At 35.6% G+C, this 22,962-nt stretch overlaps 1 protein-coding gene across 1 annotated transcript in view; it reads right to left on the bottom strand.

Moving 5' to 3' along the window:
• Positions 1–22,962, bottom strand: part of PARPBP (PARP1 binding protein) — a 45,787-nt gene that overhangs the window by 9,056 nt on the left and 13,769 nt on the right. Inside the window, exons 6-8 of the mRNA XM_010566303.1 lie at positions 12,930–13,113; positions 7,433–7,611; positions 3,007–3,088 (exon numbers count right to left, since the gene is read on the bottom strand). Of these exons, the coding sequence (XP_010564605.1) occupies positions 3,007–3,088; positions 7,433–7,611; positions 12,930–13,113 (445 nt within the window). The remainder of the gene's footprint in view (positions 1–3,006; positions 3,089–7,432; positions 7,612–12,929; positions 13,114–22,962) is intronic.

Below are 22,962 nucleotides of genomic sequence, written 5' to 3'. Positions count from 1 at the left end.
TAACTTATAGTTGAGTGGACATATGGATAGAGAAGAATATATTCCAGAGGTGTTATGGAGTGAAAAAGTAACAGGTAGGATACAGTCCTCAATGTTAAATATACCAGGAAAGATAGACATACCACCTCAAGATCAACAGCTGGATATTCACAGGATGGTATAGAAGTAAGAAAAGATGTCAGTTTTGACAGAAGGGACACGTAGGTCAGACATAGATCTGTGAACTGTTCATAAAGATGATAGCTGAACTTCTGTTTGTAGATGTATTCATCTACAAAGAAGGTACAGAAAGAGACGAGAAAGGGCCCTATAAAGTCTTCATAGAAAAAGGAAGAAAAGGAAGGAGTAGAAACATGCAAAGGAAAATCTGTATAAATTGTTAGAAAGGTAGAAAGAAAACCAGAAAAAGACAAAATGAAAGATGAATGTTTCAAGAAAGAAAGCAGGATTTTACATGAGAGGAAGGAGATCAAAAGTGAATGGCAGAGAACTATCGGGTTTTCAGTTAGAAAAGTCATTAGTTGTTTGGCAACAGCAATTTTAGTTGACTGGAAGGAAAAGCAAGACTAAAGTGAACATAGGAATACCAGAAGAATAATTCCAGACTTCACAGGAATATAGTGTAGTTTAGATGGCAATGTTTGGCTGATACACAGAAGAGAATTGCAAACATAATGTGAAACACTCAAACGTCTTATCTTGAGTAAGAGGACTCTCTGCTGATACATAATTGAGGAACATTCATACTCTGAACTGCATGATTTTTATTTCATTTTTTTAAATGGAAAAACATCTTGAGATATTTGGCCTCAGTTCCATGCTGTACTTTGTCTCTGTGGTACAATAGGATACGCTGGAAAAAAGCCATGAAGAAGACTGATTATGATTACTAGAGGCAGTCTAGCAGCCTCAATGTTGCTCTAAGATATGAGTTGTGTAGCCCCAAGCGGCTATTCAGTTTAACGTTTTAATCGCGTTACCATCCATATTGCTAAAGTGAAGTTCACCATCACAGCTTTAATCTACAACAGATAACACTATAAGAAAGCTTTACAGTCTTCTAAGATGCCAAAGAAAGTTTAGAAGTGCGAACCACAGACTTTAGACCTGTTGCTTATTCTCTTTAAATTTTTGTTTTCATAAGACAAAAGGTCATTTATATTTCAATATAGTCATCCTCAATTGTATTAGGCACCTGGTGAGCATCAAAATCAGTCTGAGAAGTTGACTGAAAGACCTCAAAACTCATTGCCTGAAAACATTAGATGTTTCATTCTATTTTGCTACAGGTACATTCTATTTCATCAATCATGGTGAAGCAAGACTAGGACATGAGTCCTACAGAAAAAGTCAGATTCTTGTATTGTATTAACAAGGATCATAGGAGTCACAGAACCCTTATTAGAGTCAGGCCCTACAAAAGCAGCACAGGAGAGTGTTATGATGAACCTTTGCATGCAATTCCTGCTTCTGAAGTATAACTCATACAATTATTCAGAGGCCTCTGAAAGAACTACTATTTGCATAGAAATTATGGTAGCTAGTCTAGTATTTTTGATTAGCAAAAAAGTATTTCCAAAAATGTTAAAATAGTTTCATAATATGAATCAGTCTCAAGATTCATATTTTTGATAGTTTCTGTCAAAAACCTCCGAAGTTTCCAGTAGAGGTCTCAAATGTGACAGGTAATTACTTTTAGATAATAATTTCTGTACTCTGATACTGAACACAGCTGTTCATGAATCCAATTACAAAACCTCTATTTAGATAAGAAAACCATCTATTTCAATGTATTATGCAAACAGCATACCACATTTTTGCTATTTGATGAGTAAAGCTGCAATTTAAATATACTGTTTATTGTAAAATTAATATAATGAAGATCCTTTATCAGTTTCAATCTTTCGTAATTTGCCTATGAGTTTTAAGCTAAATTTCACCATAATTAGTACATGTATCCCAAATGACCATTATCCACCCCACCCCCATTCCAAAAAAAGCACTCAGAATGAAGTTGGCGTATATTTAAAACATATGCTGGAAATACTGACAGTGCTTTTCATTACTTCCTTTTAATTATTTTCTACTTCTCAAACATGTAATATGTTAAAATTCCCCTCATATCCAGTGACAGAAAGGTTTTTTCCATTTTGCTGTTCTAGAACTAATTCTGGCTTAAAACACCCCTGTTTTCTTCCTTATATACTAATTACATTTGTGTTTTCACCTGTTGTCAGGGCTAAATTTGTAAAAATATTAAGTCACTACTTTTATTTAGTTCTCTGTTGAAATGCTGTGAAAGATACAAGCTCTGCCTCTTTCCACAGTCCCAACATTCAAGTTGGTCTTTTTTCCTCAAAATTGTCAATGTAAAATTCAGTACACTGGAAGACTGCAGTTTTCAGAAACATTGAAGTCATTCTTTTGAATAATGCCACTCCCAATACAAACATACTGTTATAATGTTCCATTTCATCTACAAAATAGCAAACACTAGCATCTTCATTTTATTGTTCACAAAGCAATGTTATGGAAAAGCCCTCAGAATGTTACAAATAAAAGAACCCTAAAAAAATGCAATGAAAAAGTCATTATTACACTTTTAGAATGCTGACGTTATCAGAACTGAAATCAAGTGCCTGTGTTCAGTTTTATCTCTGTTTTCAGATAGCTTCTATAGTCCTGAAATACATTGATGGTTAAATGAAGAGATATAGATTAAGTCAGTATGGCTCCATTAAGAGATCTTGATTAGGAAGTACTTTTAAGTTTAAAGCCTTTCTCTTCTGGAGTTTCAGATATTTCCACTCATATTACAACATATTACACTCATATTTCCACTCATATGTTTGAGTTAGGCCATTTACCAAAAGTTAATCACAATTACATTTCTTTAGCTGTGGGATACATTTCAGCCAAGTATTTGAGAATTTTAACACTGTTGTTTTCATTTTAGCATTACTACTTCAGTGCATCTATAGTCGCATAGCAATTCCTACACAGTACCTTAATTTTTTTTTCATCCATAGATTCCTGAACACGTTGTCTAAGAGGTTTTGGAGAATATCCACTGGATTGTGCTGGAGATCTATATTAAAAAGAGATAAGAAGTATTTAGAACATGTAAAAGCAATTAGTTAAGAAAAATAGTTACCTTACCAAGTTCCTCAGAAAGAGGAAAGCAAGTATCTGTAGTCTCCAAGCCTAAGTAACTACATGTACTGTGACAACTTAAGACAGTATAATGAAACCAAACCTACAGTTCCAATTTCTGGTATCATTTTGTAGCATGCTTACACTATCATAGTTCTGCAGCCACAGTATTATTATTTGTAATGCTAGTGATTAGTTACAAAGTCACCATTCTACTTACAGCCCCTTGAGTAGCATCTCGTTGACATCCAGAATAATTTTCCTCATATTTACAGATGTTTCAATAGAAGTACTCAAACAAAATGCTTCCACACTCCTATATTTCAGTATGTGAATAGTTACGTACATGAATGAAAAGTTATTGATGCATATAAGAGGGGATTTTTTGGTCTTGAAATAAGAAGAATTAATCTGTGCATCTGTAAATAATTACTTCTCTGTTTATGCTCATGGCAGGCCAGTGTGCATATGAGGACAGTTTTTTTAAAAAATAACTCATTCTTTATTTTTATTTATTTAGCTCATTCTATTCAATTATTCCATAAATAAAATTTATTTTATTTTATTTATTTCTATTTGTCTGTTGTGCAAAATTTCTGCAGGACCTTGCAATGTTTTTGCTATTTAAATTGCCAAAATATGTGGCTTCAGCATGCTCCTGTCTACACTTGTTCTGGTTCATGAGTCCTCTTTGTAACCTGTAATGACAAAATTCTCAGCATCCCACTTTTCCAACAACAAATGATTCCTCAGGATAAGTGGCTGATTAAATCATCACTGCTTCTCCAGTGCATGCATAGATTAGTTTCCTTTTCAGTGCCCACAGAAATGGGTTTTCAAGAGATTGTTTTGTACCCAAGATCAACATGGGTATTCCTTAAATAGAAGGAAATTTTAAAAAGCCAGAAAAGAAATGAGCAAGAAATAATGACTGGCTTTAACATTAATAGGCTAGGAAGATGATGGGAATGATATAAAAAACAGCAGCAAACAAAAAGTTGTCCCAAACCCTGAATACCTGTTGAACCTGCAAACCCAGAAAAACAGAACCTTTATTGCAAAAAGTTATGAAAATACTTAATCCATGATCATGCAAAATTTAACTCTAATTAATAATAAACATAATAATTAATAATAAACATAAGTAATATCATTAATTATATCAGAATCACCTTATTTTGATTTCAATATCATCACTACATTTTTATGTTTGCTTAAAATTTTAAAATTACTAGGGGAAAAAATAGCACACTTCTGCCTTGCATGCGGCTTCAAAATACAAAAATAGCAACAGAATTTTATTTGAACTTCTATAATGCATATCTAAAAAAGAATATTTTCCAGAAGATTGAAATTAGGTCCTTACAGAAGGAAAATATTTGACAGATATACTAAAGAACAGATTAAGTAAGAAAAACTTCAGCTTGCTTAAGATGTTCTAAAACACTGAGGATGTATTGCCAGTGGTTATGTTTTCAGTTCCCAAATATGCATGTATTTCACAAATTACAATGAAAATATTTTTAATTAAAGCAAGCCAACAAAAAGTTAAATACAACAGCTGCTTCTCAGCAGTAGCTTTTTTGCAGGATTTCAGTGCAGAGAGATAAATCTACCCAATTGATCTAGAAGTTTATTAAAAGAAGAGTAAAACAAATCAAGCAAAATTCCTGAAATGCTGAAGTTTTGAAAAAGAGGTGCTCTCATTTAACCTCAGTCTTCACCTGAAAACTAACAGTGTTCTTTCAAACTGACCAGAACCCAGACAAAACTACTCACAAACTTTAAACATATTTTGGGATTCTTCAGTAATGAAATCTCTAGAAACAACAAAAAGCATTGTGGTAAACCTCAAAATGATAACTACCATGTGATCAAAAACCATAAAACAATAACTACCATATGAGCTGACCAACAATCTGATACACAGAATCAGATTAGCAAAAAGAATCTGAAAACTGCAGTGACATTTACTGCCAAAGATACTGCCATTTATCCTGTAAACTGTTCCAGAATGACTATTAGCAATAGACTGGCAAAAAGACAGCAAACACTCTAGATCAAATATTTGAGACAAAGCATTAACAAAGAAGTGCTGGACCATAGAGGTGCCCATACACCAATACAAATCAGAGTGACACCTTAGCTACTATCCTGTGTAGTATTAAGGTGTACAGCATTCATAAAGCAACTGGAGCCTTACAGTGAAGCTGCCAGAGAAATGCAGAACACAGATTTGATAAAAACTGAGAACAGGTGTTGTTTGCAAGTTTCATTTCAGTTTTTGCAGTTTTTTATTCCTAAAACAATTATTTAGGATCATAAATTCAATACTTTGAATAAATTACTTCTAACACAAATTTTTAAATAGAAGCGCACAGATAATATTAAAAAAATTATAGACTGGAAAATAAAATCTAAACCAAATTGACCCCTAAGTAGTACTAAGGAAAACATAAGAATTGCCTAGATTATGATATAAAATCCCAGATAGCAGTACCTGCTTACACCTACACCAAGAAGATTTTAAGTCAAACAAATGTCTTATCTTTTGGGGGAAAATTCAAGAAAATTAATTCAGCTGAAAAATCAAATGAGGTAAGTGAAACCAAAGCACTCAGTGGGCACTCTTATTCAGAAATAGGTGGTTTAAAGCCCATTTTTAATTAAAGAGTTACTTAAAAAAAAAAAAAAGAAGATTTCTAGCTCTGAATAATAGCAATGTTTAATTCAGAAGAATTCAGGTGGGCCTTTATTCCATTCACATAAAGCAATAGCCTAAATCTGACTAAGCTCCTTTTAATTCTGATAAAAATACAACCACACAGAGGTTTATTAATGAAACAATATAAACAGTAATGTGGATCAATTTTCCTGTATCTGAAGTAATAAAAAAATAAGAGACTGAAATCGTGGTTATTTTAGGCTTGTTACATAATGAAATAGAAATGTATAGCTACAGCCATCCTCAGATATTAGAGAGGTGAAAGAAATATTCCACAATATGTTGTTACAAGCTGCCTTTTAAATTAAAAATTATTACAGGTTTATTTAGAATTCTTATTAGTGAAACTAATTTTTTTAACTTTAATTAGAATGTGCTTGTTCTTTTGGTTTCATAAAAGAGGTTGAACGATAAATCTAATAGAACTCTTAAATTCTTCAACTTTTAGGATCCTCCATCTTCCAGTTTAGGACCTATCACTGTTTTTCTCTTTCCTTGCTGTTATCCTCACAGCCTTGCACCTACACACTCTGATAGTGTTGTTATGGTGGGGCTCTCATGGGAAACAACTGTCACCAGCATAAGAAACACCCCCTTCTTCCCCACTTTTCCTACCCTTTTCATTCTAGCTCTTATGTTAGGGAACCCCCAAACATGCATGCACAGACCTTAATAAGCAACTGGCCACGCAGCCCCTGCCCTCATGAACAGATGCTCCAATCGCCACTAAAGGCACCAAAAGCAGGGACAACCAATAAGGGGTTTGAGCAGGTCCTTATGAAGACAATATAGTTACACTGGGAAAATAACTATTGGGGAACCAACCACCGTACTTCAGAGGATGCTTGTCTGGGAACCCTGGCGGTTTTACCTCCCAGCTAGCCACCAGGGAGAGTTTTCTCTTTCCTCTCCTCTCCCTCTTTTGATTTTATTCTTCCCCAAAAGCAACTTTCACCATTAGAGTCAATGTATGCCATCAGCTACAGACCCTACTAGTAAATCTTCACGCGTGTAAATTTTTTCCAACATCCCTTGTGCAATACTATCCCAACTGGTGGATCATGATACGAAAAAAATACTTAAAACTGTCTCCACAAAATGATAACATAAGGAAGAAAACAGGATATAATCCAAAAATGTCTTGTGTCACAGCTAGACAAAGAAGGCATCTTCAAATTGAATAGGAATCTAATTAGCTACTGAACAGACAGTATTTGCACTTACGAGTTCAAACTCAACTTAAGAGGTGAGTATTTGGAAGATTTGTTGCAAAGGATATTCCTTCATGGGTTTTGTGCAGCCCAGAAATGTACGAGCTCAAAAAGTCCGTTATTGCAAAAGTATCTTGAAGATACAGAAAACGCAAATGAGGAGGTAGAATACTTTTCAGAACTTGAGACTGCTCTAAGCATGCTTTCCAGCTAACCTCACAACAGACTGCATTTTGGTCATTTGCTTTGTGTAAGTAGTATCAATGCTTTGTTAGCCACTCAGTACAAGATGTTTCAAAACAAAACAACCTAACACAAACACAAAAAACCTTCTAGTACTCACCTGAAGAGTGTCAAAACAGAGGTGACTCCAAACACATTTAAGCTTTCATCATCATATAATAGTTCTGCTTTGTTCTGGGTAGGAGGGCTGACAGCTTCTTCATCCAGAAGAACTAGTAAGACCTTTACAGTATCTCTGCCACAATACACAGTGCCATGATTTATGGAATGCAATTTTGGCTGAAAGTAGATAAAATTAAAAGGAACATACAACAGAAAAGGTCAACAAGCCAGACCAATAGCTCACCTCCAAAAGCAACCCATATCAACACAAGGTGTGAGAATCCCCTCCTTCCCTTTTGCAGTAAGCATTTATGAGGAACCTGCTCATGGGAAAGTTTCTTCCTCAACACAAGCAATTAGTAGAGTTTGGATCACTACCATCTGGAGGTATACACTGATGAGCAAGCCACACAGATAAATATACAAATCTGTGATGAAACTGTGCAGCAGAAATTAACATATTATTTTCTCACAACAAATATGAGTGCTATGGGGTACACAAACACATTCTGGTGAAGTCCAACTCCTCTGACTAACAATCTGTTAAAGCAGTTGGTTAAAACTGAGATTTCCATCAAGATTTGACAACAGAGGTACTTGGCACAATCTCCTGTTGTTTGGAACAGGATGAATTCCTCACAATTTTCCACAAGAATAAAGAATTCCTTAAAGAAAATAATAATCCACATCTGGAAGTGCTCAATGCTACAGTCAGCAGTACAGATGTAGAACTCCATAGCCACTATGGGACTGCAAGAATTGCAAGTTTGCTATATTTTTCTTTAAAAGTACTAGGAGTTCCACAGAGAAATTTAGTGCTTAATACACAGTAGTAGATTTTAAAAACTATAGGCTTTCCTATTTACCAATACACAGAAACATTGAATAGCCTGACTTTGTTCAGAATGACAGGACAAGCAATGAACTACATTTATCTAATCAGTTAACTCCTTTTAAACACAGTCTTGAAAAGATCAAATTCTATTTCTCTCTCTATTTGATTACATCAATTAGTGTATGTAGCTTTCAAGAAACCATAGCAACACATGTCAGTCAGTTACTATAAGTTATAATCAATAGCTAGAAATAGCAATTACAGAAATGGTTGTTACTTGGCTTTATAGAATTGGCCTATTTCAGTACCATTTAATTTCCTCAAAAATTATTCTGAACCTCTTCAGTCATTACATCACCACATCATAGATTTTTATAAAATGTCATGTGTGTCACGGTAAATTTGTCTTAATGAGAAAAGTACAAATTTGGCATCATTTTGACTGGTTATACACAAAGGAAAAAAAATAACCCTTAGAATATAACATAACCTCCTAACTGCCAAAAGATGACCTTCAGAAATCTCATATACTACAACAACAGTGACTTGGTGTACTAATCATAGACTAAAATCCTATTGTCCAAGGCACAATAAGAACTTTAGGCAAGACAACAATCCTTGCCATAAAAATCTTATTAGTAAGCTTAAAATCATGATTTGAATTGTTTTTTCAAGAAAACTGTTGATCAGTCCTTCAAGGGTAGTGACCATTAGCTGCTCCAGACTCTTCTGGCTGGTTCCAGAAACACCAGCCAGATTCCATTTACAGTAGTAATTTTCTCAGGAAGAAATTAATCATAATTCCTATTAGTCACTCAAGCAGGCTTCAACACAAAGTAGTGCTTCCTGCTGCATAAAGTAATAACTTTTCCTGGAGCTCTAGATTCTTATAAAACAGGTATTTGGAGGAAAACTGAGCAATGATGGAAGAAAACTGCCACTGCCAGGAGAAAAGCAAATATTTTTCTAACAAAGTAACTCCTTTCAGGTACATTTTATGAGGAAGTAGCCTTCCCAGGAGCTAGTGGAGGCATCATTTTCAGCTCTATAGTTAAGATCAGAATTTAAATTTGCACTCAAAGAAGTAATTCAATCTCTTACATATGAAAAAAACATAACATCCTATCAGAAACAGAGCTTATTCTGAATATGGAACAATTTTTCTGAAAAATTATAGCATCAGGGTTTGGGAGTTTCTTTATAAAGTAAAAAACAAAACACAATTAAAAAAAAACAAAAAACAAAACAAACAAGCTATATGTGAAACTCAGCACAGAGCATTAATCTTTGCTGTCCTGAGATCTTAATGGAATAATACAGATGCTCTAATTTTTTATACAGCTCAAGTTCATTTGGAAAACTTATGAGGTTTTTTTGTACTGTTTGTTTTGGTTTTTAATTAGTAATGGTAACCTACCACTCTATATGCTTAGCAAAATGTTCTTCCACACCAAGCTCCACTAAAATAAGCAATTTTATATCAGTCCCTTTCCCACCGCTGAACTCTGTGAATCACATATTTAAGAATTATCATTAAAATATACATTCATCACACAATCTTCACAAACTTAATTTACATCAGCAAGAGAATTCCCCACACCAAAATCAAAATAGCATCTTCACAACACCAACAAAGGCAGACAATTTACAGACACTCCACCCCTCGTCCCTTCACCACAATTACAAACCCCAAAATTCCCCACACTTATTCAGCTCTCTAGTGATGTTCAGTCCATATTTTGCTCCTTACCTCTCCCAATTACTGTCCTTAGCTCTAATTCATCAGGCCCCACATCAGGTACCACAAAGGACTGTGGTGGGTTGACCTTGGCTAGCCACCAGGTGCCCCCCAAGCCGCTCTATCACTTCCCCTCCTCAACAGGGCAGGGAGAGAAAATATGATGAAAAGCTCATGGGGTCAAGAGGAGGACAGGGAGTTCACTTACCAATTGCCATCATCAGACTTGACTTAAGGAAATTAATGTAATTCATTCCCAACTAATCAGAATAGGACCCCTCCCTTCTTCCCAAACTCGGCTTCACTCCCAACTCTTCTACCTCTTTCCACCAAGTGGCACAGGGGGATGGGGAATGAGGGTTGCAGTCAGTTCCTAACACTTCAACTCTGCTGCTCCTTCTACCTCAACTTCTTCTGCTCCTGTGTGGGGTGCTTCCCATGGGATACAGTCATTCATGAGCTTCTCCATTGCAGCTCCTTCCCACAGGCTGTAGTTCTTCAACAAGTGCTCTAGCATGGGTCCTTTCCACAGCGTGCAGTCCTTCAGGAACAGACTGCTCCAGCATGGGTCCCCCATGAGGTCATAGGTCATGCCAGAAAATCTTCTGCGTGGGCTCCTCTCCATGGGCTACAGTTTCTGCCAGGAACCTGCTCCAGTGTGGGCTCTCCACAGTGTCACAGCTTCCTTCAGGGCACATCCACCTGCTCCAGCATGGGATCCTCCACAGGCATGGTGGATATCTGCTCCACTGTGGATCTCTGTGGGCTGCAGAGGGACAACCTGCCTCACCATGGTCTTCCCCACAAGCTGCAGGGGAATCTCTGCTCTGGTGTCTGGAGCATCTCCTCCTCCTCCTTCTTCACAGAGCTTGCAGTCTGCGGGGTTGTTTCTCTCACGTATTCTCACTCGTCTCTCCCAACTGCTGTTGCACAGCATTTTTTACCGTTTCTTAAATGTTATCGCAGAGGCACTATGACCATCGCCGATTGTCTCAGCTTTGGCCAGCGGTGGATCCATCTTGAAGCGAGCTGGAACTGGCCCTGTCCGACGTGGGACCAGCTTCTGGACTTTTCACAGAAGCCACTCCTGCAGCCCTCCCCACTACCAAAACCTTGCCATGTAAACCCAATACAGCACTAGATTTGTCAAGCCAAGTGGCACATCAGTCACATCCAGACCACAGTCATCTCTGGTGGCTCTCAGTTACATCCATACTGTGGTGACTATGGATGTACCACAGTGAAAAGGATTAGCTTAAAGGACAACATCCTCTCCTACATACTCAAGTTTCCTCACTGAGAACTATAGTAGAATCTGCCCATCCACAACTAGATGGGATGTTCCAGCAATCAATTAACTTAAACTCAAGAATCGGTAAAAATTTCAACATAGAACCACAGACTCACAGTAATATAATTAAGTTCATAACCTGGCCTCAGGTTCCCATTTTGAGAAAAATACTAATCCCATTGAAAGCACTGTGAAGTTAAGTATTTAACCACATTTCCTAACAACATCAGGATACAACCACCTTTGTTATCTACTGCCTCAACAAGGATACTGGTAAACATTTCTACAGAGTCATTAGACTATGAACTTGACCTATAGAGAATAATAAGAAACACAAACCATCTTGGAAAAGCAATTTTTTGGTTAATTCTCTGAAAAATGAAGTTTTACTAAAATAGTTTTACCTGGCTTATAATGATTTAAATATTTTTTTTTTAAATTTATTAGTAATACAAGTAGCTAAATAAAGACAGAACTGATAACAGTGATCAATTTTTCAGATGGGGAAGAGAAAGAAATAGAAGGATATAAAAGGGAAGCAGAGAAATACAGTGATGAAAGGTTCAGGGAAAATAGAAAAATGAGGATGAAATACATACTCCAACTGCTCAGTGGAAACACATTTAAACCAGTTTAAATAGCCACTAGGGTCTGGCTGGTTTAACCTCTCAGAAAAGAAAAAGCATATTTGAAGCCTGATTAAAATTTGTTTAAAATCTTATGTTACCATAGGGTAATTCCAGTGATTTCACAAAACAAAGCATTCTAACAATGTACACACATTCAAAGTGTCTATAAGTTTTAAAGAGTTTCCTAGACAAAAACACATGACATTAGATATTTTATATATCAACAAATAAAATAATTAAAGCTGGTTAATGTTTTCATCACTATAAAGTTCATAATAAAACCTGAGTAGATTCAAAGTACAGAAACCACAAATAAAAAGCCTGTACTCTGCTCTCCACACCTGACAAAGAACTTTAAATATCCTGATTCCTTCCATGAAAATAAAATAATTAATAGTTTCCTTAGTGTGTTGAAATACTGAAAGAACAAAACTTACAAGTTGATTGTTTGGGGTTTTATGTTTATTCTCCTTCCACTCCCCATTTCACCATGTTTTGGACTTCCTTCATATTTAACCTTACTTTGAATGCCTTACCCTTTGAAACACTTGATGCTGAGCTAATTAAAACCTGTGTATTTTAATCAAAATTACTGATACATGTTCTCAAATCTTAATTCCACTTTCAGGAGGGTTTTTTTGTTTGGAAATTTGTTATAGCTCTACTGCCTTGAAATTAGTGGTAAACCTGACAGTTATAAGTATCTACATCAATAACTGCATGAACAAATTAAGTTTGGAGAGTATTTTATTCACAATTTTGAGGTGAGAAGTTTAGTTTAAGTAAATCAGCTTTTTGAAATCCACACTGTAATCCTGAAGCATAAGTCTTTCAACAACTTTTAAACCACAGTGTAGAGGAAATGACACTGCTCTGTACTGTTAGGAAAAGATAATACTCTATATAAAGCCCTTTAAAAAATGAAAAAGAAACAAAACAGGCAAAAGACATTTGCTTTCTTGTAAAGCTAAATAGTAAAAAGAAGAAAAGAAGTCCCATTACCCGTGCTGGACTGACTCCAGTAGTGCTGGCAGTCAAGACTTCATGTTGTGAATCGATAATATTTTTAATCTTCAAATCCAAATCTTGTACAACTTCCTCTACTGCCTGACAGAAAGGATCCCCATTGCTTCGGCCTTTTATCAAATGCATCTTCACTGTTGACAGAATTCGCCCCCCTGCGATTCTGAAAATAGGCACAGGGTCATCTCCACATTAATCTTGGCAGCACTTGTATACCTATTAGCGTTGAACATAGCCAGTCTTCACAGTTAATCAAAACTCTTCAGAGAACAGCTTTGATCTTTTAAATCAAACAGCAGTGTAGAAGTATTGTCGAACATAATAGTTTGCTAAAAAAAAAAATATCATAAGGAAAGGTAATGAATTCAGCATTTAGTAATACTCTGAGCTGCAACACAAAACTAACTTCTCCATAAAAGTTCAAAGATAAGTACTGTCTTTAAACCAATAGTTACTGTTTTGCTCATAAGCTGCTAAGTGTAAACAAAATGTTTCACTAGAACATGCATTCCAATTTAACAGGCTATTAGATTTTTTTGAGTCTTTTGTGCTTCATGAAAGTGCTTCAAAATATCAATCTGCTTTCAATTTTATTTAAATAGATACTAAGTAGACTAGATGAACATCTCTGTTTGCCATAAAGGCATACACTATTAATCTCTTTTTTCATCAACTAGAAAAAATGCCTACAGAAAAGAACTTAGTAGCTTAATTATGAAATGTCCATGCAGCTTGACATTAAAGATATAAATAATTGAATCTGATTGATATAGGGGCTTTATTTCAACTCTTCTTACAGAAGGATAAGGCAGCATTTGTGAGTGCACCTAAACTATGTTTAGATTGTTAATTTTATTTTGTGGTCCTGTACCTTGAACCATCCACATTGCATGTACGATAGACTACTGTTGGGATCACTTTTGCATTAGAACTACCAGGTCTCTTGACTGATTAGCAGGTACAGTTGTACAGATGATGCTCCAAGAGGCAGTATTGAGAGAACTGCACCATGTCTTGCTCCCTCAGACTTGCAAGATCCACATATTCTATGAAAATGGAAACAGAACAGGCTGCCAAGTAGACTGCATTATCCGAGTATGTAAAAAAAAAAAGAAAAAAATAATCAATTTTTGAAGAATCACAAGAAAACTCAAAGATCTTGTGTCCAAAAAATGGCTACAGGGACTGAGGCTCTTGTGACAGTGCACCTTCATTTACCCAGACCTGGTGAATGAGGAGAAGCAGTTATAATTCCAAGAATTCCACTGGCCATTTATAAGTGCATATTTCCACTCAAGGGTTGAAAGTGCTGCCCTGAACAACACTGTTCAAAATTAATAAAATAAAATAACTTAAAGTTTATAAAGATAGTGAGCATAGTCCTATCACAAGAATGCAGAATCCAAGTGCTAGGAGTGAATTGCTCATTTTGCAAGTGTAATGGTGTGGTGGCTATGGCAAAAGCCATATGGAAGTATGAAGGTAGGAATTGCTAGTCATGAAGCCCTACTGTGACCTATGACTATGAACCAGGTTAAGTGAATTAGCTAGGGGATCACAGATCTTATCTCAGAGATGATCAAAAGCTATATTGAGACAACAAATGTGTCTTGACTACTTTAATGAAGATTTAGTGAAAGACAGAATAAACCCTTTGGGTTAAAAGCTTAATAATTTTGTCCAGTACCTATATAAAACATTAAGCGAAAGACTGTATGTTTTACCATTGCTTGAGTTTGGGCAAATTAAAAAAAGCATTATAAGAACCACTCAGCTCCTACATCATATTGCATCTTTTCCCAAAAGCTTTTTGGAGTTGCAGGCTGCTTGGAAGCTTTATCATTAATTCTCCAGTCTTCTCAGAACATGGACCCACTATCCAGACCAACAAAGTAGATTATAATCAAGATTCCCCTCACCTCACCAAGTAATCATTTATCTTCTGTTTAACATCACATATACATAAGGACTTCATTATTTCCCCATGACATTTTGTCTTCAATTTCATTCTCTTTCTGCGTATTTTCCTCAATCTTTTTCAGAGTGTGGTAGTCTATATTTTATTTTTAGCTCTAATTTTTAGGGTTTTTTTCCCCCCCTCCCCTTTTACTTTTTCACATAGTTATTTTCACCTTTGAATACCAGCTGATAACACATGTAAGAATAAAGGAAGAAATAAAATCATAACAAGAGGCACAAAGGACCCATTCTTCAAAAAAACTGATTCCCAGGAAAAATAGGTAGAATTCTGTGTTCAGAAAATACCCTGAACTGAAATTAAAAATTGAGACAGCACTCAGGAGAAGCATCATAAACATTTTCTCTGTTCTTACAAGGCATGTATTTATTGCCAGTATTGGAGACAAGATCCTGTGCTTGGGGACACTTCTTTTGGAGTTGTACAATCACATTTCATATCCTTAAAGTAACATAGATTCTCTGCGGTAACAGTAGTGACTCAAAAAATTAAATGAAAACAAGCAAAAAACACCTCAGCCTTCCAGTCACCATGTTCCCGACAAAAAATTTCCAATGAAGCCAGATATGCTTGCGATGCTAAGTTCAATTATGAGACTGATTTCGTCAGACTTTTTTTTTAAAGTTTTATAAAACCAAAGTATAATGTCAGACAAAAGCAGCAAAAGCAACAGCAGTTGTGTTCATTCTGAATTCCTGCTCCAAGAATTTTTCCTTTGCAGTCAATCTGCTTCATGATCTATTGCAATCATCCATCTTCCCTTTCCAATTAACCTACAGTTTCTTTTTCCAGACTTTAAGAAACACTAGTCACTTTCCTGCAACATCTAACAATTCGATAGGATGGCCAACCCTAAAAAAGGGTAGCCTGTTAAATCCTGCCTTTAACAGGAGTATTACTGAAGTTTAACTTTTCTTTTTTCCTAAGAGTTAGGTTTATAATCCAAATCAAAGCAAAAATGCAGCATGTTGAGTGTAATCTAACATCAGCCTATCAAGCTCAGACACCAATAGTTTTGATTTAACTATACCATGGACTGCACAAAACAACTCCATATTTATTCACACACCCTGAACTCTTGAGCTGCTATTGGCACATATAGTAGAATTTTTAGATACATCTATGATGCTGCAAATCACACCTCTGCCAAAAACCCAAAGCAATGGCAAAGGTTTTTTATTACTCCAGGCAACATAGCCAAGAGTGAGATGATGACTAATTTTTCAGCTTCCTCCATGCTCCTGCCTACCTACCCTAAAAGGATACCTTGCAAATTGAAAGAAAGGTATATTTTGTACATGTTAAATTCTGAAGATACATTTTAGAGTTCTAGTTAGGAGAACCTCCATCAAATGAAACTCCATGTGTCTACATTCATATAAAATATAAAATGAGTGGGCAGAGCTAGGTAAGAATAGGAATTGAGCCAGAGAAAAACTAGTTTATTTACATTGTTTCCTGTTAAAATACATAGAGGGAACTGGCCAGACACCTTACTGTTTTGACTTATTCTGGCTGAACAAGACTCCTGTAAATAACTTTGAAAACCTGAAGTTAACTTGAAACTTTGTTTTGGCTTTTTTCCAGGTCAAACCCAAATATTTCCACACAATTCTCAGCTTTAAACTTTTACAGATTAAAGATTATTCAATTCACATTAGATTTGCAGGCTCAGTTTAACAGAAAAACTTGTGCTTTGCAGAAATTGAGGCACAATGTATGCACTTAGCCAAAAGAAAAGTCACCATGTGAAGTGTCTCTGCACACAGGTTAAGAACTATCCAGATCTTAGAAAGGATAGTAAAAAAAAAAAAAAAAAAAAAAAAAAAAAAAAAAAAAAAAAGATTAAAAGATGCTGGTGTACCTCTGCTCCAAAAACCACAATTCAGTCTAACCACAAGAGAATGAAAAGTTCAAGGGGAAAAAAAAGAAAAAAATCCAACTATACAGTGCAAGTTGTCAAGAGGTAAGAAGAGAGCACTGCTGAAGAAAAGTTGTCTCAAAGATGCATATAGGAACTGTAGCCAAGTCTCTTGATGCTTCTTGCCAAACTGCTTTATTTCCCTCAGCCCTATACTGAGAGTTTCCAAAATAATACCCTCAAATGAGAAAAGCATTGTACTAAATGAGTAGTATCAGTTCCATAAATACTGTGTTGAACCTAGAACTCCAAGACAAACCAGCAAGTGAAAGGATTAACTGAAGTTGTCTTTGAAAGCCAGGTTCAGTCCTTTCTGTCTACAGGTATCTTAAGCTTATCTACGTCGTTATAATTTTCACACATTTTACACACATATACATGTATGTATGCTGGAAGAAAAAGTATTATTATACATATAGCACTGGGCATCAGTTAATTAAAATAATCATGCCCTTAATTTAAATGTTATGCTCTGTATGTGACTCAATTACCTTGTAGCTTTTCACTGAGGAAAAAAAAACCCTGTGATAAAAGTATTTTCTATGTTTAGTTTTTTGCCTCTATTACCCAATGCCAACTAAGGATATTTGCTATTAGAAGTAAAGTTCATTTAATCTCTTTTTCTCCCCATATTCCTTCTTTTCCAAGAAAGAGTTCCAGTCCCCCATCAGATACACACAGTACTAACTGGAGCAAAGAAAAGGAAAAGTTTATTCATACTTCAACCAGAATTTATATAAACAGGCCAAGACATAAAATGCTGATCTAATGTGTGTGGATTAGTACTGAAACAGTGTGCCATAGCTTATGCCATTTTACACCAGAATACAACAAAATAAGTTATGTTGTGAGGTTTGTTTTATTAGTCTTGAATATACTTATAAAATGTTGAATCTACCTTATTTGTGCTATTTCATGAATATTTCAAAGCTTACTACAGAAAGCCCTAACTGACAATGTCTAGCAGTTTCAAAAAGTACAGTCAAGTCAGTCTCAATAGGAGAGGCATCCTTTTAATCTCTGTAGATGCCATCTAGAGCACAAATGGAGATGGCTAGGGCTCTGTCTATGTTTGTAGAGTCCTTTCTGTGGTAAAAAAAGTAGCATCCTTTTCCCTGATAAGACAATTCACTGGATCAAAAACAACTTAAGAAACAACCATCTTTAAAATGAAACTATACATTAATTCAACAATAAATGTAATAGTTCCATTTAAAGCAATCAAGTTACCTGAGCAATTTCAGATGCACTATTAGGACTTCATTGTTAGTGAGGTTTAAAAAGATTAACTATAAAAGCATGAAGATAAAAGGAAAATGTGGTAAAAATGCAACTTGGGTTTTTGGGGGGTTGGTTGTTTGTGTTTTGGTTGGGTTTTGTGGGTTTTTTTTTGGGGGGGTGTTTTTTGGGGGGGAGGGTGGTTGGTTTTTTTGTTTGGTTTGGGTTGGTTTTGTTTTATTTGGTTTTTTTTACAAAAAAGACACCCTCTGCCAGATTGCTCTGATATTACTCTTTTATGGGTTTATATTACATAACAAATCAGTTGAACTTAAATGAACTTAAAATATCTGGCATTGTACTAGAAAAAAATGTCTATGAATGGAATAAGGTTGAAAACTGTTATCCACTTTGCAGTTCCTAACAGCTAGAAGGGCAGCAAAGTTTGTTTTGAATATGGAATTACATGGTCAAAGTTATCAGTCTTCAGATAATTATTACAGCAGCAAAAGATAAGAATTTTAGTTCTTCTTAATTCTGAAAGAGGAGCAAGAAACCTAAGTGAATTCAAGAATGAACTTGATAGACAAATGGCATTGCTTTGTTTAGTGTAAGGCAATAGAGAACTGGAGAGAGCTTGCCCCTTTCCAGTCAGCGTGCCTGCTAACAAGCTTTCTCTGATGTTTCATTCAGATCGTAGGCTGCTGGCATGAAATATTCTATGATAAAGTGCTTCAGTCTCACATCCATGGTCTTTTAAATCATACTGAAGGAGGACTCTTATTAAATCCAGTTAGCAGTAAACATCTGTCAGTTACAACTATGACAGATGTAAAATAGCAAATTTTTTTAAAAGCTAATAAATAATATCATCTTCTGTTCAGAGTCATGTGCAACAATATTTCTTTGTTCAAAAAGTATGAACTGAAAGAAATCTCAACTAGAAAACCCACTGTTAACTTTATCTATGATAGAAATAACCAAAGAAAATCCATCAGAGTAACTATAAATGCTAAACAACCCAACCCTTTAGAAACAACCACCTTCCACTGTCTGGCAGGGAATGTTCAGACACAAAAGCCTGGATCCAACAGTACAGTGGTGATCTTCTACTGAGTGGAGTCAAATGTGACCATCAGCATATCTGTCCATTATTCCATAGTAAGTCCATAGCAGAAGAGACCTAGAACCAAGCACCCCTTCCCTTCTTTGATGGCCTGCACTATTCTTCATTTGCTTCAGCAGCTGGAGAGGGTCCAACAAGCACTACTATCTTCCATTACACAGTCTCAATTTACATTCTTATTTCCTATCCACAAAAGCCAGGACTACTGGTCAGGTGGTGAGAAGAAAGCATGTGGTCACATGATTAAAGACTGTTAAAGCATGCATCTCAGGCGGGTGAACTAAGACTTCACTGGCAGCCTCTAAGTGTTTAGTTTTGCCGACAATGTTCAGTTAACTTTTTTTTTTTACATTAACAAGTTCCCAAACATTTTAGATCAACTGACAGAAGGAATGGCTTACCATCTTCAGCATGAACCAGCACTAAAAGAGGACTAGACAGTTCAGGTGAGATTCACCTCACCCATCTTATAGCTAGAGAAAAACATATATCTACATGAAAGATAAAGTGAATCACATGCTAAAAATGCCTTATTTGCATCAGTGCTTCTAAAGGGAGTTTAAAAAAAATAGTACAATGTAAAACTCTACTTGTTAACGAGGCATTGTATAAATCCTATCTTCTGTCACTGGTTGCTTCTACTAAAAATATTCTCAGATCTTGCGCCTGCTTGAACCCTTTTGGCCTTACATCATCTGTGCCCCAGTCCTATCTATTTCTATCTCATTTTCCTTATCAAACCGTCTTTTCTTATGTTAAGGTAATTAATTTATAAGAAACTAATTGCATGCCTTGTCTATTTTGTTCCTACTGAGATTAACACATAAACAAGCTCCTCTACTTACCTAAAATCTAAACAACATCCGCAAGAGCTCTTCTTACAGAACTGGGGCCTTAGTGTGCAAAGTTAATATGATGCAGAAGCACTTTTATTTTTCTGGAAATACATCTTTGCGGAAAAGACTAAAGTAGCATACAGAAAAAAAAAGAGTTGAGGATATGGACAATATTCAAAACCTGATAAAAAGCAGAACAGACTCCTGAAGCCTATTCCAAGAACAGAAAATAATATATCAAAATTCTATTATACTAAGGTCAACATTTTTATTCATTCAGCTTCTCCAACAGAGGTAAAAAATACATCACAAATATATAACTATCTAACTTATGTAGTGGGAACAAATGTCTTAAAACAGATTACAAACACCTAGAGATCATGGGGTGGGAGGGGATCACAGCTTTTTTCTTTGTTATGGATTTAGAGAGCTGATTTGGAGCTTGATAAGACCTGAACAGTTATGCAATTTTTTAATTTAAAACTATATGAAGAGAGTAGCAATCTAAGTCTAGAACTTCATCTACCTGGGTAGAAGAGCAGGACAAAATTTATCTAAGAAACAATACAAAATACAAATGCTTTTAACAGAGCAGTAACTGTGCCTTTAAAGTAAAACAAATATTTTTTCTAATTATGTTATATGCATAAAGTTTTTTAAAAATCAGTAGTTCATGTTAATTTAGATATCAAAATTTCAACAATAAAATTGTATCAGTGAACTCATCTAGATTTTAAATGTATCTATAAAAGAAAAAGTAATTGTATCAAAACACTCATAGTACTAAAAAATTCCACCTCAAACAACAGATGAATGCATTATTACTCTAATTTTTTAAATTATACAGAAATATTAGGTGAAGACCCTACCTTGGACCCTTCGGAGTTTGCATTTTATTAGACCCACAGTAAAAGCACAGCAAAAAAGAATCCTGTTGCTAAGTATTTTTCCATGTCGCTGCTGCCGCTTTTGCTGTATTGCCAAAAATTTCTATCTTTTAGCTTGGTGGAAGAAACCACACTGACTCTTCCTCAGGAAGTGCCACCATCTAAAAGATCTGTTATCTTCCCAAGAACTTACTGAAAACAAAAAAAAAGTTGGTGTTCTGTGAGTGTCTGCTCTCACCAAGATTAATTTTGGATAGTCATACCAAGCAACGCTCCTCAAGTCCAGTGACAAAGCTAATATAAAAGTAAACAACTACTCTTGTCAGAGTAAGATTCTTGATGAGCAGCCATGCATGTTCCATGCTACGGTTCCATTGTTCCACCATAACATATCCAACTTAATAGTTCCCTCTAGACATAATCACTTTCGTGCAATTTACTGAAAGTTACCAGGATTGGAATTATGGGCAGGGAGCTGCCAGACTGCTTCTCAAATCTGGATTAGAGAGAGGCCATGGAAACAGATGAACTAGTAGTTTGATATCTGTATGATGGCATAAGGGTAAGATTCTTCAATCCAGCACTGATATAAAAGTGCCACAGAAACACAGCCTCCGTGTCTTTTTTAATTAAGGGACTATACTTGAATTTCAATATCTAGGACATAATGCTCCGTGTATTCTCCAGCACCAGCCTAAATTAGAGAGTTAAGGAATGGGAAAGTAAATTACCAAATCACAATTTAATTAAATGCAGTACTGTACAATTGGGACACTTAAGATACCACATTTGAACTGCGATGTCTCAAGTCAGAGTTACCCTCAAAAGATCAGCTTTTTCAACTAAAGTTTTCTATTTTCTGGCAAATCCAATTTAAACCACAATTAAGTTTATTTTAAAAATTTTTTACTTCTAAATATATTTTAAAACATTCTCAACATTAAATTTAAATGAAGACAATCAGATTAGAGTATATCAGTATTTCCATTAGAAAGTTAAATGTTTATGTAAAGCAGATAATTTACTTCAAAATTCTGTTAAAGTACCTTAGTCTTTGAAGTGGCAAGCATTTTCAGGGAAAATTTTTTAAGAGTCTGGTTTAAACATAATTTTTTTTCTTATTAAATAATTATTTTCTTACATAAGCCTTTCTGATATTTTTCTATTTCTTCAAAATGCAAGAGCATCCTTAATTAAGTCACAAGCACAATGTTTGTTAACATGTTAGAATGGTAATATAGGCTTAATTTGGGTCATTCTATATAATCAGTAACTTTCACTGTAAATATTTAAACATCAAAATATTCTTCATTTCAATGATGCTATTAGTTTAGAAACTAAGGTTAGAGTGTCTAAGTTCCCAGTATTTTACTGAGAAACAGCGCATTGCAAATACTCTAAAACAGTGTAAATAGATTTATCCAATAAAACACAATAAAACCAGTTAGAAGGAATAAGCTCCTCATGGTTACAGAGCTACAACTTCATTGGAATAACCAAGACATGGTGGGACAGCCTGACAGCTGGAGTGCTGCAAAGGATGAATACAACAAGCTCTTCAGGAAAGACAAGTTTGGGGATTGCCCTCTGTATGCAGGAGCAGCTCAGAGGTATGGAGGAGCTCTTCTACTGGACAGACAAGAAGGTCATTGAGAGCTTGTGAATCAGGTTCAGAGTTTGCTATAGTCAACCCAATACATGTGAGGAAACAGGCAAAGTATTCTTAAAGCAAGTCTCAGCAGGCTCTGTATCAGACCCTGGTTCTTACAGGGCACTGCCCCAACATCTGCTGGAAGAGCATCACAACAGGATGCAAGCAGTCAAGATATCTAGAGGGTGTCAGGGATACTGGATGGGTGACACACAGGGTTACACACAGCTGGGTCTGCTATTCACTAACAAAGAAGAACTGGTCAGGGATGTGGAGGAAAAAAAAAAAAAAGAATCAGTGGCAGCCTTGGCTGTAGCAATCATGCAATACTGGAGTTCAAGATCCTAGGGGAGAGAGGAAAGCAAGTAGTATAGACCATGACTTTAGGAGAGCAG

Source organism: Haliaeetus leucocephalus, unplaced genomic scaffold (assembly GCF_000737465.1).
Source record: "Haliaeetus leucocephalus isolate CR32 unplaced genomic scaffold, Haliaeetus_leucocephalus-4.0 Scaffold206, whole genome shotgun sequence".
Lineage (NCBI taxonomy): Eukaryota > Metazoa > Chordata > Aves > Accipitriformes > Accipitridae > Haliaeetus > Haliaeetus leucocephalus.
Note: the sequence above shows the minus strand (reverse complement) of the source record. Positions and strands in the feature narration are given on the sequence as shown.